The 26,935-nt window shown below is 41.6% G+C and overlaps 1 protein-coding gene across 2 annotated transcripts in view; it reads right to left on the bottom strand.

The window, feature by feature from the left end:
- Cdh2 (cadherin 2) overlaps positions 1-26,935 on the bottom strand; it is a 223,359-nt gene that overhangs the window by 178,167 nt on the left and 18,257 nt on the right. For both annotated transcript variants that reach the window (XM_006983037.4, XM_076554771.1), the window contains exon 2: positions 9,964-10,075. In XM_006983037.4, coding sequence (XP_006983099.1) covers positions 9,964-10,075 — 112 coding nt within the window. The remainder of the gene's footprint in view (positions 1-9,963; positions 10,076-26,935) is intronic.

The following is a 26,935-nucleotide window of genomic DNA, read 5'->3' on the forward strand; positions in this document are numbered from 1 at the left end:
GACCCTGTGTCTAAACCCCAAGGAAGGGCTGGAGATGTAACGCAGTGGTAAAACGCTATATATATATACATAAATTATATATATATATATATATATATATCATTTATGTATTTTTTTCAAGGCTCCAAATCTCTCTCTCTCTCTCTCTCTCTCTCTCTCTCTCTCTCTCTCTCTCTCACACACACACACACACACACACACACAATCACACACACACTAAAAATAGCAACAAAATGCCTGTGCACCAAAGGACATATTCCAGAATGTGAGAAGATGACTACTGTGGTCTCAATGTTTATATCCCTCTACCCATCTCAAAATTCACATGCTGAAATCTTAACAGACAACATGATGGTATCAGGAAGTAGGCTTTGGAAATGTGATGAGGTCACAAGGATTCTGCTATTATGATTTTGGTCATTGCTTTTACAAAAGGCTCCTGTGATAACTATTCTTGGTTATCAACTTGACTACATTTGGAATTAAATAAATCCCAAAAGGCTAGGCACACCAGTGAGGGATTTATTTTTTCTTAATTAAATCATTTGAATTGGGAAGACCCAATTCTAAACCAGATCACTGGGGTGGGAAGATCCACCTTTAATCCGGGACACACCTTCTGCTGGCAGCCTGTACAAAGGACATGGAAGAAGGAAGCTTGTTTTCTTTGCCTGCTCGCTCTCTGTCTTGATAGCAATCCCATTCCTTCACTGGCATCAGAGCTTAATTCTCTGGGATTCTCTGAGATTCTTCTCTGAAGTCCAACTTGGACTAAACAATTATTGAATTCTTGGACTTTCTGCTGGTAGACAGCCACTGTTAGACTACTAGACTACCGGGACCATAGCCTATAAGCCATTCTAATAAATTCTCTCTCTCTCTCTCTCTCTCTCTCTCTCTCTCTCTCTCTCTCTCTCTCTCTCTCTCTCTCTCTCTCTCTCCCTCTCCCTCCCCCTCCCCCCCCTCTCTCTCTCTCTCTCTCTCTGTGTGTGTGTGTGTGTGTGTGTGTGTGTGTGTGTGTGTTTCATTCTATGAGTTCTGTTCCTCGAGAAAGCCCTGACTTATACTTCTATAGAGAGATCCCTGGCTACTTCTGCCATGGGGCCACAGTAGTATAAAAGAGGGCCTCATAAGAGAATGTAGACCTGAGACCACATCAGCACAAATTCTGAACCTGGACATCACAACCTTCAGAGGAATGAAAAATAAATTTCCATTGTTAATAATCACCCAATCTATAATATTTTATTATAGTAACCCAAATAGACTAAGACAGCAGCCTACAGACAAGAGATGCCTACAAACCACATATCTAACAAGGGCTTGCATTCAAGGATTTCTCTCTCTGGCTCTCTCTCATTTGTCTGTGTCTGTATTTCCATGACTCAAAAAAAAAACAAAAAAAAAAAAACAAAAAAAAAAAAACAAAAAAAAAAACCAGAGAGCTAAATTTCTACAAATGAGCCAAGGACCCGAATAGGTATTTCTTCAAAATTACACACAAATGAAACATTCAAAAAAGATGTCCAACACCATTAGTCACCAGGAACATGCAAATCAAAACTATAATGAGGTGCATCTTCATACCCACCAGGATGGTTGCAGTAAAAATAAATGTAAAATAGCAAGTGTTTGTCTGTGAGAATACTGTGTCTGCAGAAAGCATTTCATAGGTGTGCAATGACGTAAACATAGAAACAGTACACAGTCTCCTCATTTCACTCCCTGGTATACATTTGAAAAATAAAAGAATGTATGTGTTGTCTATGCATGTTGATACCGGCAGTATTCTCAGTGACCCATAAGTGAAACTATCTATTTTGTCTATCCACAGATGAATCATTAACTGGAGCACGAGCGTACGCGTTAGGACCGAAAGATGGTGAACTATGCCTGGGCAGGGCGAAGCCAGAGGAAACTCTGGTGGAGGTCCATAGCTGTCCTGACATGCAAATTGGTCGTCCAACCTGGGTATAGGGGCCAAAGACTAATCGAACCATCTAGTGGATGTCTTTGTCCTCTCTCACAAGACTCTCCAAAGTTGCTTGCGTCCTCCCGTTTCTCAGGTAATAGTATATCCTTCTGAGGTCTTTGATGTAGTTGAAGACTAGAGTTATAATTTTCCTTAGTTATGATAAGAGGTAAGTTAGATATGAAACCTTAGATTCACAAATACAGGATAGATAGAATATCTTCTCTAACTTTGCCAAATACAAATAGACTAGATATTATAAATAGACTAGATATTGTAACTGTAATTCTTGCTTGATAATTGTTTTGTTATGTGTAATTTTACTATGTGAAAGTTAAAAAAAAAAAAACTTCCTTTTTGAAAAAAAAATAGGGGGAAGTGCTGTGGGATGTTCTGTATATTAAATGTGTTGCTCTGATTGGTTAATAAATAAAACACTGATTGACCAGTAGCCAGGCAGGAAGTATAGGCGGGACTAGCAGAGAAGAGAATGCTGGGAAGTGGAAGGCTGGGTCAGAGAGACGCTGCCAGCCGTGGCCATGACAAGTGAGATGTAAGGTACCGGAAGGCCACTCCCCATGTGGCAACTTATAGATTAATAGACATGGGTTAATTTAAGATAGAATAATTAGATAGTGGAATACAGTTTGTAAGCAAAATAAGTCTCTGTGTGTTTACTCGGTTGGGTCTGAGCAGCTGTGGGACTGGCGGGTGAGAGAGATTTGTCCTGACCACAGGCCAGGCAGGACTGGAGAAAACTCCAGCTACAATTAACAGAACTGATGAATACATTTTGGTGTGTGTGTGTGTATAACTTGTGTGCCACTGTATGAGTCAATGGGCCCATACAATGCATACCATTTCACCTATGAGAAGGAACGAGGTTCTGCTGACACAAACCAGAGCTTCGAAGAATTTCCCGAGTTTTATGCTGTGTGAAAGAAGTGTCACAAACATCTGTGTGCTGTGTGGCAGATGACGGGAGGGGAGGTGCTTCTTGGGTAGGAGCCCCTTACCTTGACGTGGTAGAAATTGTTGGAAGTGGAAAGAGCTGGTGTTTGTTCCACGCTGAATAGACTAAGCGCTATCAGACCCATCCCTTTAAAAGGGTTAATTTCACATTCTATGGCTTCTCCTTCACCTATGTTTCCTGGAATACTCTAAGTCCACGCGTCGCTTTCAGCCTCCTTGGCATCACCGTGGCCCCTCACCCTCGGACGCCGCCTCCCATCTGGTCTCTCCTCCTGTCTTTTCTCAGTGTCACGGCCAGTGGGATCGTGTTTTGAAGTCAGATCATGTCCTCCCTGTGCTGAAAGCCCTCCAAAGCTCTTTACCTCTCCTTAGGCAAAGCCAGCGTCCTTACACTGGTCTACAAAGCCTCCCACAGAGTGGCCGGCTACTACACTGACCTCATTTCACCTCAGCCCCTTCCTGTCTCCACTCCAGTCAGCCAGGCGCTCTCCCCTGGGACCCCAACACCTACTGCTCCCTGTTTTTAACATTATTCCCCCTAAGTGGCTGTAGCTGTTGGATCAACACGGTATCATTTTTTAACTTACTTTTCTCTCATGCTCAGACTGTCCTACATCAGCTGCAAAGCACACGTTCTCGAGACATTTCCCTTATCTGCCGCATTTCTCTCAGGGCACTTACTTCTGCCCAAGCACAGAGTCCCTGACAGATGCTGACCACCGCGAGGAGGGACAGAGTTTTCTTTGATCTCATGATGGAAGATTTGTAAAATATTTGGGAAGCTGGTCGTTCGTGTTTGCAAGTGACAGGCAAACCATGCCTGGCTGTCTCTAGCATGTGGTGGTGAATGGAGCCAATCTCAGCTCCTCCAAATTTCTCAAGGCTAGGAATACCTGCGAAAGAAGCTAAAACAGGAGGTGTACACCCACACAGGTGTGTCTTCCTTGGTAGCACTGGGTTAAGAAAGCAGGACCAAAAAATGCATCCAAGGGGTTTGAAAACCTTCCAAGTGGGAAATAATGTCCAAATGAATATAAACAAGACGAAGGTGCCCAGTTCTTTTACTTATTGTATAGCTAAATGTATTGTTCAAAAAAAAAAAAAAAAAAAAAAAAGAAATGTACCAGGGCCTGTACACTGGCTCTGCAGGTCAAAGTACTAACAATGTAAGCATGAGGACCTGAAGGCAGGAGAATCAGGCAGAGGTTCAAGGGCCAGCTAGCCAGGAGTACACAGTGTGATAGAGATAAGATAGATACTGCTTCAACAGGTTGGAAAGAGAGAACCAACTCCAGCAAGTTGTCCTATGACCTCCAAGCATGGTCCATGGTGTAAATGACCACACACACACACAGACACACACACACACACACACACACACACACACACACACACACACACACACACAGTGGAGGCTGAGAACACATAAAATAAAAAATAAATAAATGGTTTTTAAAACTATGTCTTTTAAAAAAAGACCCTGACTTTAAAAACAACAACAACAAAAACTACTGCTCATGAGAACATTTTGACAAGGAGGCACCCAGTTGCTTATCAACAGCACAGAGCACAATCCCTGTGTTTTGTGCCATGTCCCACAACCCATCAGAAGCCAGTGAACTATAATGGCCTACTTGGCTTTATCAACAAGAAGTTTATAAACCTACAGTTCAACTATTTAAAAAAATTTACAAGTTAAATACATACAAAATTTACCAAAATAATTATAACAGATTTTCACAATCAAGTCTCTGTTAAAATACAGTGTGACATGTCACACAAAGGCACTTATATTATTTTTTAAAAAAAATAGTACAGCACGTGCTAGGGGAAGTGGCTCACTCAGGAAAAGTGGTTGCCGTTTATGTACAGGACCCAGCTTTCAATTCTCAGCCCTCTTGTTAAAAGTTGGGCACAGTGAAGGGGAGTGTTAATCCAAGCAATCTCAAGGCAGAAGCAGGTAGATCTCTGTGAATTTGAGGACAGCCTGGTCTACAGCCCAGGACAGCCAGGGCTACACAAAGAAACCCTGTCTTGAAAACAAAAGGCAAAAACAACAACAAAAAGAAAGCTGGGCCCTGGGAAAAGCAATCATAACAACAGCAGGCAGAAACAGGTAGATTCGTAGGACACACTGGCCAGCCAGTCTAGCTCAGTCTGCCAGCCTCAGTTCATTGTGCTACAATGACCAATGGGGAAAACAGCTGAGGCGAACACCCAAGGATGGCCTCTACATACGTGTACACATGCACTCCCATATACATACCCCCCCCACACACAAGAACATGCAAACACACACATAAACAGCACAGTGTTTTAGTCGTATATCCCTACTAAACTAATAAAAACTACTTCAGTCATGTTGTCTACAGTTACCATCCTTCAGTCCCCCTGTTAATGCAGAACAGGCTCAATCAGCAAGCAAACTAATCTAAATTAAATCCCATGGAGTTGAACATAATCATCATGAGCTGGCCAGAGGTTGTGCAGCAGAATGGATTACTGAAAATACCCATGGTAATTGCCAGTTGCTATTTATGTTAACCAGATCTGAGGAGTTGACTTGGCGAAACAGCAGGAGAACAACCAATTCAAAACACACAAGGACATCCCTTGCCAGCCACACTGAAAGACCCGGGATCCTCTGCAATGTTAGAGTGGTGGCCGCTGCTGTGTCAGACACTGTGAACACTGGACAGAAAGGTCAGGTCGATGGTAATTCTTTTATTTTCAAGTGAAGTATTTCCACAATGGTTTTTTTCTTCTCCTAGCTTAGTGGAGAATAAATTTAATATTAGATTCCAAAGCCCTGTATTTTTCTACTGGTAAGTAGGCGTGTATAAATGATTAAGAGTAAAGATAAATTAAAAAATATATTTTGTTAATTGGAAGAGGTATTTTTTATGTGATGGTCCCCAAATCTTCCCAGCAGTATGTCAATCATTGTGTCAACAGAGGAAGTGGGCTCTCTATAAGCTTTGCACAAGACATCTGGATATGTGGACTAAGACATCCTCCATTTCTGTGGTGGACTTTGTTTTTTTTTAATTATCAGCATCATCAGAACTAGGTTAGGAAAAAAAAAAAAAACACTGAGTTCTAATTCCAGGTCTGTAGCTAGCAGACTAAGGAGCTATGTAATCACGGGCAAGCCTATAATCTCTCAGAGCTCTAATTTGCTTGTCTGGAAAATGAGAGAGTTGGTAATAAGTGCTTTGAAACTGGAATAGGAAAATGTAAGGTAAAAATCACTGGCTAAACATGACAGATCTGATCCTACTTCACGAAGGCAAACATATATCTTGCAGGATTAAAAACTGCTTTTCACCAGAAAGGAAAGAACAAATCTAGAAAACATTACAAAATTGCATGGTGATGGATATCTTTAAATGAAGTAACATACATTTATGATTTATAGGAGGGAGGGTGGGAGGGAGGGAGAGAGAGAGGGAAGGAGAGGCAGAGAGAGAGAGAGAGAGAGAGAGAGAGAGAGAGAGAGAGAGAGAGAGAGGCTTTTTATCTTACAAAGAACATTTCTACAGGGCTGAAGACATAGTCCTGTGAACAGAGTGAGTGCCAAGGTGTGAACCTGAGATTGGATTTCAGAAAAGAAACACAGTAGGAGCATGTGTAAACCCAGTGATTCTGCAAAGAGACAGGAGGAGGAGAAGCGGATGCCCTGGACACTCACAGGACAGCTAGCCCAACTTACCAGCAGTAACAACAGAAACACGTAGTCTCAAGCAAGGACCGACACATGACGTTATCCCCTGGCCTACACACACATAACATGACAGAATACACACACACACACACACACACACACACACACACACACACACACACACGAAACATTTCTATCAAATGCAAATCTATAATAAACATCCACTTGTCAAACTCTGTATTTCCTTTCATTTCAAAAATTTCTGCTTTTTAACAAATTCCAGAAGATGCTGTCTCTAAAGAAACATCAACTTTCTCTAGAATTTCCATAGCAGCACTATACATCAGAGAAGAAAATTAGAAACAACCTGTATGTTCAAAAATAGACACACAGCTAAGAAAAATCTGGTTTTGCTAACATAACAGAACTGAGGACTGTACAGCTATTTTAAAAAATAATGGACTCTCTTCAGTGAGTCAAAGTTATCACATAATATAAGAGGAGAGACAAAGGTTGAACATATGGCACATCACTCCTTTATGATTTTATGAAAATACAGACTGATGAAATCATCAAGAGCTGCTGGAGGGCCTCTAATGCATTCCAAGGTTTGCTATCTCAGGAAATGCCTGACAAATGGAGAAAATGACAGGGAAGCTGGGAACAGGCTGTCCTACAATGACTGTCCAGGCCACGTGTGATGCTCCTCTGTGGCTTTCTAATGCTATAAATCTTACATCTTTAATGAGAGTTTCATAGTTTCCAAACACCTTCATGAAGATTACTACTCAACTGTTAAAAAATGATCAGCAACCCTGGTCCTAAATACCAAAATTTTCAACTCCTTCACAAGGCTGGGCATGCCACACACATCCTCTGACACCACTGTATGCAACAGGTGAGCCACTGGCCTCTTTAAAAAATGTTATCAAAAGGAAATAGCAAGAATAATGTCTTATCTTTTCAAATAGAGTGAAATAGAGAATTAAAATGACTGGCTAGGATATGAAACCTGATTCTAACTGCGAAAGACACATAATGCTGCAGGATTGAGAAAGGAATGTTTTGGGAAATGGGAAACATGATGAACTCAGTGGTGGCAACTCTCACATCAACCTTCGTATGGTAGAATACTCCAAGCAGCTGGTAACTTGGGAAAGTGCCGAAGACTGCCATGTACAATTATTGCCTTACACCCTACAGGCCACTAGCTCACACCAGAAACAACCAGCCTCAGTGACTTAGCAATGTGGTGTGTACAAGGTGAAACGAATTATTTCAATATCCAAACTCACACAAAGAATTATGGCATGGCATTTTGCTTCCATGAATGGCATAGCTTTGGATTATTATCCTACTAAAGGTGCCACAAATATATAAAAGGTAAAAGCTTGCGATCATTTAAAGTCAGGGCTCTGACAGGAACATTAACCAGTGACACTAAGACTAACGCTCCTGGGAAGTTGGAGTGAATTTTCTTCTTTCCCCAACGTTATTTTTTTTTCCCCTAGTGGGTGTTTTAAACAGCATGTCTTGAGCTTGCGTGTGCTGGTTTGTCCTTTAACATTGTCTAAGAAGGATAGATAAAGAAAACAAGTAATAGTATGTCATGTGCAAAATACACACTATCATCTATTTTTCTCCCAAGATGGATGGCTGGAGGGAAAAGCCAAACATATTTTGAATCTTTCATAATTACAACTTCAGGACAAATCACAAGTGTCTAAGTTATACTAAAAAGATGTAAGCGAAAAGTTAAGCCCCATTTCTTGTGTTACCAGCATTATGGAATAACTATAAAATGAGCTGTCATCTTTAAAACTATTCAAAATCTCCAAGTAATTAATCTTATGTCAATGGTTTCTGGTGACAGACTATGTGCTTATTTGTAATAAACAAATTAAAGGCTCTTAGAAAAAGACATTAGTCATTTAAAAAATGAATCATAAAAATTGCAACCAATTACTTTAAGTTTTTTTGTCTGGTAGAACTATTTCTTAGAATCATGTCAATATATTTTGCACACTCAGGGAGTACTTTCCTACTATACAGGTTCTATACTGCATAGTCATCTACAGATTTAAAGAACCTGGAAAGTTTGTAGGATTTCAAGATTCTCTTTGAGATTGATACCCTATGATTTGAATTAAAGCACCATCAAGTCAGCCATGATCCACTAGATAAGAGAGTGATTCAATGTTGAGACAGACCAACTCCGTCATGCACTCATTAAAAAAGCATGTAATGAGCAGGGGCAGGAGGATGCTTTTGAGAAAATTGGAAATCAACTTCAGAAAGACCACATAGGTGGGAGCAAATCATAATTTAAATAGAAATTAGAATAAAATGTAAGTTGCACCAAAGAGCTTTCCTAGCTAAAAAGCCATTTACATTTCAAAGTCCTCTGCCTCCAGTATTCTTAGGTGTTTGAGCACTGGGTCTGTCAGTGCTGTGGAGACACTTCAATTAAGGCTATGTGGTAGAGCTCTGTGCAAATTAATTAGTGGAGGTTAACAGATTTTCTAAATGCAGCTCTCTCAGACAGCTTTAGAGATGTACAAGATTTGCTGGGAAATAAAATTTAAATATGATCCACTGATCAATCCTTGCTTTCACATTTCAATAACATACTATGCAATGATAATGTGTTCATGACAATACTACAAGGCTACTAACCAAAATTTTGTTCATTTCCCACTGGAACTAAAGCTACGGGCTTTACATTTTGCTTTAGATGGGTTTTTTTCTGATTTCGTTCTAGCTTTGTTGGCAAGAATTCTCATATAGTAACCACAATGAATTTGATCATATTTACATGGAATGTGTCTATATTTCCAATTCACATATGTTCCACATAGACAAGCTTTCTAGTAATTTCTATAAACAACATCATAACAAAAGCACAGATTTCATTCCCCCACCTGAGACTCTATATGTTAAGTTTGTTTACTAATAATTTTGCCAAATATTAAATTTGAGCATGTTTTATCCAAGTTAGTATTTATGAGTTCCTTTCTGAAATTCAAGGAAATAGTTTTTGACCCTTAGAATCAGATGTCTGGTAAGTACCATTCTTCAGACTAAGTAAAATAGACGCAGGAAAAGCAGAAAAAGCAGTTGTGTGACGTTTCTCAGTATAAACTGAACAAGGAAGAACTTGGACATTTCACAAGGCCAGGAGCTTCCAACAATGTGCATAGGAACTACATGGTCTTCCCTGTAGTCCCGCAGTAAAGTCCCTATGGTCTCATTATGGAGACTGAAACACTCACACTTGCTAGGCCACAGACAGGAGTCAGAGACCCTCTGAAGAACACGCACACTGTACAGACAAGAATTTTTTTGAAGATACTACCATTGAGAAGAGGCTGTCCTTCGTGCACATCCTTCGGTAAGACTGCACTGTAAACATCTTCAGGAAATCCAGTCTTGCATAATGCAATTTCACCAGAAGCCTCCACAGACGCCTGGAACACAAGAGAAAAATGCAGGCAATGATTGCTGCCTCCTTCAACCAAGAAACTGTCCACTTGGCATCCAGCCCCATTTTTTTCAACTATCTTGTACAAACAACCTCTGTTTCTGAAGGGTTACAATTAGAGTGTAGAGGGCAAAGGGTTAATCTTTTTGATAATTGGAGTTGAAGAAACAAATCCCACTTGTCTAGTCCTGAAAAAAATCTACATAATACACATTCCAGGTTTTTCTAAGGACTGACCATTTCCATTAAAATGGCCTTTGTGAATGAAGAGGACCAAGTAGGAATGGAACTAGGAGTCAGCCAAATAGTTCCAGGGGCCTACATATCACCCATAGTAACGAGAGGGCTTATGGGGGAAAAAAGTATACATTCAAGTGTATAGATAGTTTCACATTCTCATCTAGTTCTTCATGAAGTTTGCTTCCACATGCTTTGTTGATGGAAAAAGTTATGATAAATTACTGCATAATAAACAGTACATGCCAAGTCAAATCAAACAATGTCTTTAATTCAAAGACTATGGTTATATTAAAAATGATCAATTCAATTAAGATTCTTTTTTTATACTTAAGAAAGTAACCACAAGCCTTTCTGCATCTTCCTCTCTGTCAACACAGTTACTCACAGGGTACTTAAATTTTAGTCACATCAAGGGTTACTGAATTAACCATCAACATATGCATGGTTACTTCTGGCTTCACTGCTTCAATCTCAGGATGTTTAGACCTTATAGTATTCTCTATTAACTATAGGACACTCTACCCCAAACTGATGAAAGTTCAAACACAGAAGGAGGAGGAAAAATACAGAAAGTTCACCAAAGGGAGCAATTTCAGTCACCAGAGTGTTAGGACCAGTCCCCAAAGACACAACAAATCAGAAAGAAATGATCACCAACCCCCATGCCTAACCCCAAAGTGACAGAACTCAGAACAAGTAGTGTCTGGATGAAGCAATACAATGCTGCTTCTTAATTAAAGGAATCCCTGAATTACATACATGAAGTTTAGAAATAATGATGTTGCAAAAAGCCACTCCTTCTAATAGCTAATTTGCTCTTTTCATATCTAAGGAAATAAAAACACAAACAAAAACAAGTTTAAAGTGTATTAAATATTGCACAGTATTTAATATCAAAATATTATTAGGAACTACAAGAGAGTGTAGTTTAACCTTGTGGAGGTAGACTTTGAGTGTCATCCTGACAAAAATGTAGAGTCAGCTAAGGGACGGCCGAGGCACACTTTCGGATGAATCTGTGAAGACATTTACAAAGAGGACCAACTGAGTGAAAAGACCCATGCTGAGTGTAGGTGGTACCATTCCATGAATTAGGGTCCTCCAAAAGTAAAAGGGGAAAGAGAAGACAGGCCTTCCCTTCTCTCTGCTTCCTTTCAGCTGTGAAGACCAGCTTCATCCACAGAGGACATCCACATGATACTCTGTCCAAGTGTATGGGAACAGTGGCAATGGACAGACACTTAAGAAGCCAAGAGCCTACTTAATATTGCCTCCACCCAGTTGCTTCTGTCTGGTATTTTAGTCATACAGATAAAAAGTGAACCAATACAAGACCCACAAAATTCATAACAGGTTTCAAGTCAACTATATGTGAGAAAAAAAAAAACAAACACATAAAATCAGGGACACAGAGGAACCAGCTCTTTACCCAAGAGTAAGTGTACAAACGAGACTACTTTGGCAAAGTCTGCTGAGGATGACTTTGGCTAACCTCCTACACTGTACTACATTCACAGAGAAGTTCTCTCCTTGGTGCCCTAGTAAATGATGGAGAGATATTCACTGAAGCATAGCTGTTGTCTCAGGATCTACAGAACCCCTATGTGTCCACCTACAGGAAAATGGACCAATATATTTTCCAAGACTCAAGAAGAGAAAAGCCCAACAACATGAAGACCTGGTCGACATGTATCCAATAGGCAATTTGTCAAATGGACAACACAACAAGCAAAAAGAGTCAGGGCCTTAAAGTTATACACAAATGTGGAAAGAGAAATTTAATTATCAGTTAAGCTCAGAATGAGCATTAGTTTAAGTACATCAAAAAACACATTTGTGCAGCATTCCTGATTAAAACTGAAGGCTAAGCACATAGCACTATGAACCACTCTTAAAAATAAATAAATAAAAGATATGAGTGATGATTCCATTTTTACAAAATTTAGTCACAAAGATAGCCAGTGCTCTGGACACACAAAAATAAATAGAAGAAGGATTTTAAAATGGACAAGGCAATGAGAGCAACCACCTCCAGGATGGGACAGTAGGACATGCAACAGGAAAGATTTTTTTTTACAGGTTGCTTCAAATGTATCTGTAGTAGCTCATTTCTTTGGTAGAGCAGGTGAGGCAGCAAAGTAAGATGTGAAGAATGGAAAAGACTTGTGGGTACACACTGAATTATTTCCAGTATGTCCACATGCTACCAATTTCATAATAAAAGATAAGTAATTCAGAACCAATTAAGAAGCAAGGAGAGAGGTCCCCCATACTTGTGGAGTATGAGACACAGAAAGGTGTTACCAGACTAGCCACTTGAGATCCCAGGTACATGCACCCTGATACAGGGAAGGCACTTGGTCAAAGGAAAACTTTAACTTTTAGTTCACGAAAACAAATGAAGGGAACTCCCCATCTGACACATTAAGGGGACAGATGTGCTATAAACCTGTGTCCCACTGCCATGTTATGGATTGGCTTCTTCACCCCTAGCACAAGCTTCAAACCATGGTGGAGGAGCTGTGACAGATTCTTGTCAAAATATGTGGGTCAGGGCAGAGCTGGCAGGATGACCAGACAGAGCAAACTGTGAAAGACTGACAGGAAGGCGCAATCTCATTTCAGCTGGACACTGGGAGGGTCAGTGTGCAGCTGCATGGAGAAGCTCTCCATGATCCATGAAGTCTAAAGACTGTGGACTAACGGTTGGTTTTGCTTTAATTCCAAGAATAATGTGTTTACCTAAGCAGAACTGGCACCAATAACGCCCTGGTCGAAACTTACAGGAACAAGATCACAAGGCTACCTCAAGGCCATCAGGAATAAGGTGGGTGTTGCCTTCTTATGGTTTAAGTCTCCTTTATCTCAAAGGAAGAATTTCACTCTGTAATCCTTTACCTAGTCTCTCTGCATACTCCTTCCTCAGCTATGTAAGGGTGCCTGCCTGCCTAGACTGACCATGAGAATGAAAAGCATAAAAAGTGCATCCCACACGAATCCTGACTGCTCATAATACACACCTGTGAGAGCCCTGTATTACTGTGAGGTTTTTATGCCCACTTCAAATAACTACTTAATTATTCTTCCCTAAGACAAAAATGGATCCAAGAAAAGCATGGTGCTACTAATCCATGTTAATATTTCTATTAATATATCTATTTCAAGTTGGACATGGTGGTACATAACCATAATTTCAGCACTTGGGAGGTAGAGACAGTATGATCAGGATTCAAAGATCACCCTCAACTACACAAAAAGTTTGAGGCCAGCCTGGGCTATATAAGCTCCTGTTTCAAAAATTATATGTAATATCTAACTATATATATAAAATACATAAATGTGTATTGTGTTATATATCATTCTTTTCCAATTTAAACTATCAAAATCAACATGTCAAACTAACAGGGAGCACTCAAGTAAATATAATCTCCTAGAGAAATTATATCTTTCTTTATTTCAGGTAAATGCCCTATTTTACTGTATTCTCCCAGTCTCAGACTGGGCTGTTATCAGCTTTGAGACTTGTGGGGACTAACTTGTTGGCAAGCAGGAACTACCCTGGCAAGGTGAATCTACTCCTGAAGTCTCTTGCAGTAAAGAAACAGCTTTAGGATGTGAAAGGTTCTCTAATGTAACCCATACTTGATGATGGAATGTTCTACATTAGTGTTTTTACCCCATAATGTATCCTCGTATTTTAGGTTGTCACTGCTTGGAGAAGAATGCTGGTTTCTAGAGGGGAGGAGACCAGGGGTGCCACCAAACACGGTGTCACACCCAAGACAGGATTCATAATGAAGTACTAACCCAAGAACAAACAAAACACCCACCAGAGTTGTATGCTTCATGGAAACCCACAAGAAAGGAGTGTCTACTTACACTTCACATTGCCATGTGTGAAGCCCATCATCTCAAATAACTCACTGGACACCTTCCTCATCCTAACTGACCACTATACCAGGTCTGGGGTGAAACTCTGGAAATCAGATTCAGGGAACGGAATTCTCCCACAAACTTACTGTATGTGACTGAAAGGAACTATGACCTGAGCATATTCTTGTGAACAGAACATATGTGAGTGGTGCTTAGGTGAGCAGGCTTTTTTTTTCTATATAGGTCAAGCAGCAAGCATTTTTAGGTTCTGCAGGATCTGTTTCCAGTCCTTAACTTAGCTGCTGAAACTCAAAGGCAGCTAGACATTTGACAAGTGAATAAACAACACTACATTAATTCCAATGAAACCTATCTGTGGACACAAAACCTTGATTTTCAGCACAAGCACACTGAAAAATATGGGAATCACTCTTGACCAAGCAAACACACAGAACTATCAGCTGCAGACCCTTGGGATACTGTTAAGTTTTAGACAGCATTGGTATCTCACTTGATTCTCCTTAAGCCTCTCTGGGGCTGGAAGAATATCAGCATTTTACAGGCAGCAAATGAGTTCTCACAGGAAGTGAAATACCCAAGACCACACTTCCACACTCAGGAAGAGGATGAGTTCTAGCTCTGCTGCTCTTCCAATTACAAAAATACAATTAGACCCTTTGGAAAAGCGCGTTCTGAGTGTGCATTTGCCACTGGAAACAGAATGAGGCTCAGGCTGAGGAGCACAAAGCTTCAAGTAGGAAGTTTAGAAGTGCTGAGCCCCAGGGGATACGAAGGCTCCTGGGGTCCTGAGGTCTCCCCCGAAAAAGGCTTGTAGTAGCAAAGCAAAGAGGCCTGGCAGGGAAGCTGTGGCAGGAGTTCACTGTCTGAGCTAAAATGAGACAGCAAGAAACAGCACATGCCTAGGGAATGACAATGAGCTCCCTGTCAGGCAGCCCAAGGAACAAGGCAGGAAGTCAAAAGTTGAAGCTGGAGAGTTACACAGGGTCAAGTCATAGATGGCTGGGAGCCTGGGGTTCACCTACTGGCTGGGCCTAGGAAGAGGGTGTTGGGGACCAGGAGTACACCAGCAAACTGTATTTGATAGAGCATTTTCCAAATTGCTTCATGGGAAATGGGGGTAGGTGAGGAGTGGCGGCTGGGAGACACTAGAGCATACAGACTTCAATCCGGGCTGGGCATAAAGAATGGCGAATCTTATCAACATGCCGTCAATTAAAATCAACAGGGTTTAGTGGGAACAGGACCCAGAGAGGGAGGGGAAGATGACTTTCCTCCTCTTTCCAACTGAGTGAGTTTGCCACAAACTGGAAAAGATAATCACAAAATTACAATGCCAGGAAGAAAGTGCTAAAGAAGCAGAAAGAATGGGATGATAAATCTACCTATGGAAGTCAAAGAGGACTCCATAGTGCAAGTGACATTTAGGCCTTGACTTTAAAGATGATCAAAAATTTGCCAAGAGTAAGTGGAAAAGAACAGCCCAAGCAAAAGGTACAGGCAACAAAGATTTGTGCTGAGCGTGTAGCCCATCACACCAACACAAGTCAGGCCTTCTTTTCCTAATATCTGAGGTTGATTCTGGACTACCGGGAGCAGTTTGTTTTTACATTTAACACTCCAAAATTAGATCTCAAGGAATTAATCATTCCAGCTGGCTTCTACACACCCCCATGTTTATACATCAAGGAACAATCAGGAGACTCTCCAAAGTCTTGATGAAGCTGCAATAATAGATGCTAGAGACAGTCCATGCCAGATATCCAGGTATGGTTCTGCCTTGCTGACTCAGGGTTGTGAGCCAAGCTCTTGAAAAGGGTATGCACGTTTCAACATTGAATGTTTGAAGCATGAAATTTCAATGCACCAGACTGCCTGACTTTGTGTCCCCACCAATTGCTACAGCCTGTGAGACCCCCAAAACATTACAATTCTCCATGTGAAGAGTGAGAGAACTAAAGACAGCAGCCACTCATAAGGCAGATAGGAGAATTAGCTATTAGTCAGAGTGGTATTAACAGGACTAGGCCACCAGGCTTCTGACTCACGGTTCATCTGTTACACAGCCCAGCAGTCCCCAAGCTGGTTCAGCTTGGCACACCATCTGGCACCTTTGTTTAAGTACAGATTCTTGTAACCTAAGACTCACTACCACAGAATCTCAAAGAATGTGAGTAGGTATTTAACAAGCGGCTGTTTCCAGAATCACCTCTCAACTCACATCTTTTGGTTCTGGTCTTCAAGATGAATAACTTAGCAACAAGAAAAGGGAATAAAGAGACAATTATTTTTATGTTCTTACTTACATTCCTTTTAAAATTGTGTGTGCATGCTCATGCACATGCGTGCACTATGTGAATGTTTTCTGAAAGCTATAGAAAGAGGCTGAGTGTCTTCTAGTACTCTCCTTATTTCTTTGAAACATGGTCTCTCAATGACCTGGATTTAGGCTGGCAGCCAGAGCTTCCCATTCATCCTCCTGTCTCTGGTCCCAACAGTTATAGGGTTATAGACATGAATGTAGCCATACTAGATTTTTCACATGGGTGCTAGGAATTTGAACTCAAGTCCTCATGATTTTAAAAACAAAAGTTTTTATTCACTCAACTCTCGCTCCAGTACTCTTTCCTCAGTAATCTATTCACAACACTGTTCTATTACTATGAAGAGACATCATGACCACTGCAACTCGTACAAAGGAAAACATTTAACTGGGGGCTTGCTTAGAGTTTCAGAGGTCAAGTCCATTATCATCACGGTGGGGAGCATGGCAGCAGACTTGGTGTTGGAGAGGGAGTGAAGAGCTAAATCCTGATCCACAGAGAAAGAGAGAGAGCCTAGGTCTGGCATGGGCATTTGAAACTTCAAAGGTCAACCCCAGGGACACAATTTCACCAACAAGGCCACACCTCCTAATCCTTATCACCCTTTCCAATAGTTCCATTCCCTGGTGACCAAAGATTCAAGTGTATGAGCTTATAGGAGCTATTTTCATTCATATCACCACAACTCCTATTTCTATTGCTTAAAACCTGATTGTGAAAAGCATTCTTTGTTTTGTTTTGAGACAGTTTCTCACTATGTAGCCACAACTGGCCTCAAACTCACTATGTAGAGCAGGCTGGCCTTGAACTCAAAGGCATCTGCCTGCCACTGCCTCGGAAGTTCTGCCTGACCTGAAAAATATTCTTCAAGAACAGAATGGAATTACAAATTCCCCCCTAGGGTACAAACAGCCTTGATCGACTGCAGCAGCAAATTAAGAGTCAATTATCATTCCTGGGGCAGTGTCCCAGGAATACATACTATCGCTGCCCTTCCAAGAACAGACTGTTTTATAGACTACTATTGTTCCACCTGATTCTCTTCAGGTGTACTCCAAGGGAGGCAAAAATACCAGCATCTCTGTTATTTTGTTTGAAAATGACACTTACTTGATTCTGTTGTTTTGCTATTAATAGAGGCATCAACTGTAATAACTCTCTTCTGCACCACTGCTCAAAAATGACAAGCAGTTGGCCAGTACTCTCACACTACCAGAGCAAAATTCACACTGGTCAGAGGATCTGAACTCACTTAGTGCCGCTCTGCGCTCTCACACAATCAGCTCACCTATCTTGAGTTTCAATTTCCTCTTACAAGTCTTAGCTCTACTCTTCCTGGGCTGAAGACCGACCTCCTCGTCTCTAATGGCAGGAGTGTAATAGGAGCTGAGGAGTTCGGCTTGCCTATTACCATTAGTCTCTAGTCTGATTCTGAACTCGCAGCACCGTGGCTCTGTGACCTTGTTAAATTTCTCCACTGTCTCTATACCATGAGCTTTAAGGCTCACATCTGCTTCTTTAAGTTTCTGTTCTGATCAGTTTTTACTCTCCGCTGGGTCACTGGATCTGCTTTCCAATTTTCTTCACGTCACTCTAGAGTCTAAGCTTTTCAATATTCCGTGCAGACACAGTGAACTGACTCTCCAGTCACCTCATCTCTCTGTCTTATTCTCAATCATTTATCATGATTGCCTAAAAGCTTCACATCTGAACACAAGCCCCTATCTTGAAGAACCACTACATTTTCTTTCTAAGAAGACAAGTAGTTTGTGTTATCATAAGCCCTTAATCAACTGGATACTTCTCTCCAAGTTTTCCTTTTTAACCCATCAGATTGCTGTGATTATAATCCATTTGGAAGACTGTGGGGATTACCACATGCAGATGGGTTGATACTTCCTTAAAACACATGTGTTCCCCTACTCTTTCCAGAATGGACAGCAGTCATGTGCACAGTGTTGACTGAAGAGCTACCGCAAACCTACAAAAGCTCAAGTTCAGCCCCCATCCTCCCATTTCCCGATGTTGTTCAGCTATATAGGGTCATCTATGATTCAGCTTCCTTCTCTGCAAGAGTAATAATAATAAAAAAACTTTCTGCCTTTTTAAGAATGTAGTAAAAAGCAACAAATAGCTTAAAGATAATTGTACATTCACTACAAAGTCAAGGTTAACTAATGTTATGTTGTTACTATTTTTTTGTGTTGTGAATGCTTGGTCTCTTTGTTCTATGAAATATGTTCTATATAATATAAAATATGTTCTATAAAATATGTCTATAACTTGAGAAATATTTTAATTTTTTCTTTTGTTGAAAATAGATTTTTTTCTCATACAATATATCCCAATTATAGTTTCCCCTCACTCTACTCATCCAAGTTCCTCCTCCCCTCCCTTCAGTGTTCATCCCCATTCTGTGTCATTGCTTCTGAAAGATAACAACCAAACATGATAACATAAAATATAATAAGGAAAGCAAAAACTAGCCTATCAAAGTTGGACACAGCAACCTAACAGGAGGGAAAGAGTCCCAAGAGCAGGCATGGGTGTCAAAGACCCACTAGTTCTCACAGTCGTGAGTCCCGTAACAATACTGAACTAACAGCTACAATACGTATAGAGGCCCTGATGGAGGCCCATGGAGGTCCTGTGCTTGCTGCTTTAGTCTCAGAGAGCTCACATGCTCCTTGCTTAGTTGATTCAGAGGGCCCTGTTCTATTGGTGTACAATCTTTCTGCCTCCTCTTCCTCAGGATTCCCTGAGCTCTGAGGGGAAAGATTTGATGGAGACCTCCCATTTAAACGTTCTCTCTCTCTCTCTCTCTCTCTCTCTCTCTCTCTCTCTCTCTCTCTCTCTCTCTCTCTCTCTCTCTCTCTCCATAATGTCTGGCTGTGGGTCTCTGCATCTGTTCCCTTCTGCAACTGAGGAAGCCTCTCTGATGATGACTGGTGTCTTACTTAGGGTTTCTATTGCTGTGAAGAGACAATTCTTATAAAGCAACTCTTCTAAAGGAAAACATTTAATGGAGACTGGCTTACAGTTTCAGAGGTTTAGTCCATTATCTTCATGGTGTTGGAGAAGGGCTAAGAGTTCTAAAACAACCGTGTAGCACATTGGGCATAGTTTTAGCTTATAAGATCTTAAAGACCAACCCACAATGACACACTTCCTCTAACAAGGCCACACCTCCTAACAGTGCCACGCCCTATGGGCCAAGCATTCAAACACATGAGTCTATGGGGATCATATCTATTCAAACCACCATAACTAGAATAGGCACTACCTATGAGTGTGGCAGAATAACATTAGGGATAAGTTTATTTATTTTTTAGACCGGTAGTGTTTGACTTTACCCTGTGTCTCTGGGCTATCTAGTCTCTTGCTCTTGATCACCTAAGCAGTGTTAGGTATGGGTTCCTTCTCGTGGAGTGGGCCTTAACTCAAAGTGGACATTGGTTGGCTACTCACACAAGTTCTGTGCCACCACTGTCCCAGAACATCTTGCAGGCAGGGCAGATCATAGGCCTAAGGTTTTGTGGCTGGGTTAGTGCCTGTTTCTCTTTTGGTAGCCTGCAGAGTGCCTTCCCACACTGAAAAGACGAGAATGCAGGGCGAAGGATACATGTAGGCAGCACCTCGACTTCTCCAGATTCAGTTAATTGTGTGGTTATAGTCTTCAGCAACGCTGTTTCCCCCCACCCCACCCGTTGTCCGTTTTCAGAGAACAACCCTTAACCCTCGTCTTAGCAACAGCCTTGGAGGTTTGTTTGAGGATTTCCAAGGGACCCCCTTGGACAACAATTCAGATGAACGCAGTTCAGTCCTGCCACTGGAAGCCTTGCCTGGCAATAGAGATGGCCAACTGACACTTTGAGACATTCTTTAAAAATACAGGGTCTGGGGCAGGTTCAGTAGTTACAGCACAGGCTGGACATACACAGTGCTGAGGGTTACACCTCCGGCAACAAAATAAAACAAAATAAAAAAATAGATAGAAAGATGGTAAAGAAATCAAGGGAACTAAAACCAAATTCACAAAAAGAACAAAGGAAACAGAGTGCCGTTCCTTTTTCAGTACGTGGTTTGTGGGTTAAAAGTTGGGGACCAGAGAGTGGGGACGTGACTATGATAACATTTTCATTATGCAGCTTCCAAATTATGTAAGCACATAGGAGCAATTAATGATGACCGCATTAAGGTGGTTAGATAGATACATAATAGAATAATGGAACTATTAAAAGACAAATTCTGGATGACTGGATTTTTGTTGTTTGTTAATCCAATTTATAAGAATATCAATGCATTTGCTAAATTCCTTATATTTCATGGGATTTCATCCCTGGTGTTGGGAGCTACGTTAAGAAGATTATTCGAAAGCAAGGGTGCCTGCCACTCTTTATGCTCTCGGTGTCAGCCACGTCGCTGATGCCACTTTGAATTTCATATCTCTAGAACCATGTGCAGCTGAACTCTGAACAATGCCAATGCTTTGTTTGGCGATGTACTATTCTTGAGGAAGCATCCAGCATTTTACATAGGCTCCGTGTGTGTGTGTGTGTGTGTGTGTGTGTGTGTGTGTGTGTGTGTGTGTGTGTGTGTGCTGATGCACTTGTGTGTATGAGGGTATGCATGCACATGTTGGTCAGAGGTCAACTTCAAGTGCTGCTCCTCAGCACACTGTCTGTAGTCGGATTTTTCTTTGGGCCGACAGCTCACAAATAATGACACAGAGACTTCTTACTAAAATGAAAGCTCAGCCTACAGCTTAGGCTTGTTCCTAACTAGCTCTTATAACTTAAACCAACACACTTTTATTAATCTATGTTCTATCACATGGTGTTACTTCTCATCCATCTTGCACCTCCCGTTTCCACTCCGTGTCTCCTGGCATGTCCTGCTCATCTTGCTTCCTCTTTCTCTCTCTCTCTGCCCAGAAGTCCCACCTATACTTCCTGACGAGCTATTGGCCAGCTGGCTCTTTATTAAACAAATCAGAAGACACCTTAGCAAAGACACATCTTCACAATGTAAACAACTATTCCACAACAACTGTCCACCTTGGTCTCTTCTGAGGACCTAGGCTTGCATATTAGGGGAGACTGGCTGGCCAACAAGCTTGGGGATCCTCCTGTCTCTACCGCCCAGCACTGGGAACACAAGTGTGCACCGCCGCGCTGAGGCTTTTATGTGGGTTCCAGGGAGCAAACCTGAATCATCAAGTGTGTACACCAAGTACCCCAGGGTCTGAGTGATCCCCCTGGTAGTTTCCACTTGACAATTATTTGTTCTTTCATTTCCTTCATGATGTTCTGGAGCAGCCCAGGTGCAAGGAACATCTGTCCATGGCCTTCTTTGCTCGTGACTTCCTACATGGCTACAATTGTATTATTAAGAAGTGTCTTTGAAAACCTTTAGTATTGTTGCTTTGCTTCTTCTGATGTCTTTCTTGTAATCACAAAAGGACAATGTAGAATCAAACAGTAACTTTGGCATTGGCACAGGAAGCTGCAAGCCCTACAGAAAATGAACTATCAACCAATAGTCAGCATTACCCTATGATAGCTTAATCCAGGGAAGTCTGAGTCCACTGTACCAAAACGTGCTTTTACAATGTCACCATGCCAGGAGCTGAGCTTTTCATGGCTTGGGACAAGATACAAACATTATTCCTCAGGTATTGTTCGTGTGGATCTGTGCAATCCCAGAAAGAGGCTCCACAGGCCTCCAGGCTGGAGGTTAACATTAAGTATACTGCATGGTTAATAGAATGGGTAACAACATCACCTATAGATTTAGCTGGCTTCTGTAAAAGTTCAACACAGTCATCAGATGATGCACAGGCTGCTGTTGAATTAAGCTGCCATTAAAAGTTTCAGAAGTGCCTAAGGCAATTCCAGAAGAGATGGTCAATCCCAGCTTAGATTGATTCTGCCCTATCAACTCATTACACTCACCAGAGACAGCAACACGCTTACATATAATATTTAAAATGTCAAACAGCGTAGTACTTGGCATTAGACTGAATTTATAATCAACTTGGGAATTCATTCAACTAAATACACTGAATATCAATGAAGGCCAATATCTAGTCAGTGCTTACTATGGGGCAGGAAGTGGGCTAATATGTCTTACAAGCCTGAGACCTTAACTAAGACCACAAAACAATGCAATGGGATAGGTATTGGTAGTAGGGTATTTTTCAGGCACAAAAACTGAGAGGAAGCTTAATTAATTAGTCAGCTTAACTTTTCACATTTCCCCAACCCCCTAAAGCACCCTCTATGTATGGTGACATAAACTGAAAACAACTTTAACTGGCCGGGGGATAGAAATAGCTCAGCAGTTAAGAACATTTACTGCTCTGCCAGAAGACCTAGGTTTGATTCCCAGAACACCCATGGCAGCTCACAACTATCTGTAACTGCAGGTCCAGGGGATTCTATGCCCTCCTCTGACATCCAGGAGTATCAGACAGGCATATGGTGTGCATGTACACATGCAGGCACAACATTCATACACATGAAATGAAAAAAAGAAATCTTTAAATAAAATCATTTAAAACCCCTTATCAACTGAGACCAAGAAATATGCCTATTCCCATAATTAACGGTTCCTAAAATATGACACTCACTTATGATACATGCTATATTATAGGGCATGCGATAATAAAGTATATTGTTTATGTACCATATGTAAAATAAAAGGATGTGTGATAAAAATGCAGTGTTCACATAGGATATATGAAATAAGACAATAATAAAACTGTTTCCATGTTTCTATTCACTATAAAAATGCGGAGAAAAAGACTATTCCTAACTTTTAAAAAATTATCTTTCAAAATCAGAGCTCTACTTACTTCCAAACATTTCTGGGGAAAAAAGGTACACACAGGAAACTATTAGTTTAGTGCTACCATGGCTTCTGTGATCTCCAGTTGTGATACTGATGAGAGGGAAATGATAGTCTACTAATCCCTGCTCTTTGTGCCCTCCAGGGCCCCTTCTCTCCCTCTACAACTCACAAAATCTGCACCACAGCTGCATTTTTAAGATGGTTACAGATATTTACAATCCCCATAACTGTGATTTCATTTGAACAGCAAACCATAGTGGTGATTTTCCTAACTCTATATTCTTCATAAGATAAACACAACCCAATTATAACATTATTCTTGTAGGGAAATAATATTCATGGCATAGCTTCCAGAAACATGTAGCAGCCGAGGAAGGGGACCATCAGTAACCAGAGTGCAAAGCCCTTTCTTCCTCGATCTGGAAGCAGCATCCTGCCCAAAGTCCTAACCTACCACACTAGAAGGGGGTGAACACAAGAGTCTGCAGGTGCAAATGCTTCCCAGCTAAGATTCCCAGCTCCAGTTTCAACTCAACAGCCAAGTGTGAGCTTCCAGAAAGGACGCAAGTCTGGCATTTGGGAGGTTTCGGAGTAAGGGTTCTAGAAGGGGAGTGCTGTTTTTCTGGAAACTCTAAGAACTCAAACCACCTGAACGATAAGATTAAAGTATGGTCCTGGCTGAGAGTTTGAGGACTCTCTGAGATCCTTTCCGGGGATCTGCAGAAGTCAAAGTACTTCTGTTGCATCACAACTTAACTTGTCGTTATCACTCCCAATTTCTCATAGGAGTCAGATGGTTTTTCTCAGAGGCTGTGTGACACCATAAATGCAGGTGCATACGAACAGATGAAGAACAGCACCATCTCATCACTAAGCCAGACGTTAAAGTGATAAAAAACATAGAGGCTCCATGTTATTTTGTTTATTTTTTTCTGATTTGGAAAAATGGAGGCATCTTTTCATATGTATTATTACTTATGTTACATAGACAATGAGTTGAATATTTTTAATGAATTAATAAAAAGCATCCAGTTTTCTGGGGTTAATTTTTCAAAAGTAAACATTGGTATGCATTACCCACATTCTAAAAGCTCACCAGAGCACACAGTGATCTGTAAGTATCACAGAGTCCTGAAACGAAACACCATGAGTGCTCACGCTCCAGGAAAGAAGAGAGGGGCAAACTCACGTTGCCCGAAGGCTGCATATGCACCAACAATCTGAGCAGCTGGTGCCCAACCTGTCCTCTGTCCCTCCCATCTGGGAGTCGCTAGCCCTCAGAAAACAAGTGGAGTGATCTCATTTTCCATGCTGGGAGCTCACAGATTCCCTGCAGGATTTAGGGGAGGAGTGTGTCTGCAATTGTGGGATTGTGGGACTCATTTCTAGAGAGGAAGACATGCCAAAGGGTCAGAGTTATGCCCTCTGGCTCTGCACTTATGAAGACCCTTGCTGCTGTTTTCCAGTCTTGCCAACTGATTCCTCAGGCTTACATTTCACACGGATCCGAGTCCAGCAGAGAGTCCAGGTCCTATTTATTGGGAAACTTCAAAGACTTCAGCATTTGGTAAACTGCACTGGGGCACTGACCAAATTAAAAAAAAAAAAGTCAAATGTTAGGGAATAAAATACCCATGAGGAAGCTGGCCTTCTGTAAAAGGTTCATTTTCCAAGCCCTGCACACCTTTAAACTTGGTGGTGTGCAGGCTTGATTTGTAGTGGCTGGTTTTTGTACTTGGGCAGGTGGCTTTCAACAGAGGAAGCTTTAATTCATAAACCACACGACGTTTTGATCTTGATATGTGACCACAACTTGGTCTATCAAAGTGGTTGTGAGACGGAGGGCTTAGAGAAGAAAAAAAAAAACAAAAAAAAAAAAAACAGTTGACCTCAGGAGATGGCACCAGGCCAAGGGATTCAGAGAGGAACCAGGATGCACAGTGACCTAGCCAGCGCTGCACACTCAGTGGTGGTGGTGGGGGAGGGGGGGAGTAGGGCTGCTACAGTTTGGCTTTGGCAATGATATGAGACAGTGTGGGATTTCCAGAGGTTCCCATGAGGCTCAGCCTGAGCAAGTAGGAGCCACAGAGGGACCAAAATGGGATTATTTCAATATCTGCTGCCTGAAGTCTAGCAAGCAGTACAATATTTGCTATTTTTAAACGACAGTGAGCTCAAGAGTCCTAGAAAGGATCTCACTTTAAATTATTCATGACAGACCAATGAAAGCTGCACAGGATTGGCCACCTTTGCCTCAAATTCCCCTCCACATTCAGGGGCACAGAGGGCACATCCTGGATTCTGAAGGTTTGACCAAAAGCTCAAGGGTCAGCCCCAACCACATGATCTGAACGACCTTTACAAATGAAAGGGAAATCTACCCTTGCAGGTGGCCTGTTTTGGCCAAGGCAACACTATGAGTGTCATAATGTGTGTATGTCGGGGGAGGCTTTGTGTCAAGAAGCTGAGAACACCTGATCCCTGGGCAGTGTGTTCACCACCGGACTGAGCCCAGACTGGTGCCAGCACTAGCTGTCACAATGCAGGAACCCAGAGGGAGTGGACCTTTGGTTGTACTGGCTATAAAGTGAAACTCCTCTAGGAGAGGTTCCTGTTGGGAGGTTAAGATTGGCAACTGGGCCATGGGGGGTGGGGTACTTACTTAACCATGCATACTGGGTTTTCCTCCAGAGCCCTGGCATTTGATATTCAGCCACCTTCAGCTAAGGTTTTGAATTGTTCACTGGCCCCATTTTACACTAGTGTTTCCTTCTCATCTAGGATGTCCGATGCCATAGAGTCTGCATCTCCACCTATGGACTGTTTAGTTCAAGGGTTGTAGAGTACAGATCAGAGGCTCAGAGAGTCTCACATCCATTAAGAAGAACCAAAACGGCACCTTCTTCTCAGCCCACTCACAGGCATCCGCACACATCACAAATTCACTGCTGTGGCCTTTGAAATACAAAGACCGGCTCTGGGGAACAGTTCTGCCTGGCATAACTCTTCCCAGAACGGGGCCTCGCTTGCTTTCTACCACTGTAGGCTGCTAAGATGTTTGCATTAATCATCTTACATGCCCCACTCGGGACTCTAAAAAGTCAAACTATAGACCTGCTAAGACATAATGGAGCTAGGGGCAAGAGCCTACTGACTGATGCCCACTTCCCCGAGGGGCTCGGCATACTTCTGCATGAACACACACCGGATAGTTAAGGACATGGGCTCAATGGTGTACTCTGAGACCATTTTCATAGAACCTATATTCTCTACTTGCATGGAATGGAATTTTGCCAGAAATAACACCTGTGAGTTCTCTGTACTTCTCTGGCAAGTTTGGGTTAGTCAACTGGGCATACAAACCCCAGCTTCCAGTCCCTTAGTCAGCTCTTTTCTGTGGCAAACAGCCCACAGTTAGTCAGAGTCAATACCATTATCACACTGGACTTAGAGGGCGAGTCGCCCAGGGTGCAGGTCCACTTCATTCTACACTGTCAAAGATGGGAAGAGATGGATAACTCATTTGAAACATTTAACCC

Source organism: Peromyscus maniculatus, chromosome 19 (assembly GCF_049852395.1).
Source record: "Peromyscus maniculatus bairdii isolate BWxNUB_F1_BW_parent chromosome 19, HU_Pman_BW_mat_3.1, whole genome shotgun sequence".
NCBI classification, from domain to species: Eukaryota; Metazoa; Chordata; class Mammalia; order Rodentia; family Cricetidae; genus Peromyscus; species Peromyscus maniculatus.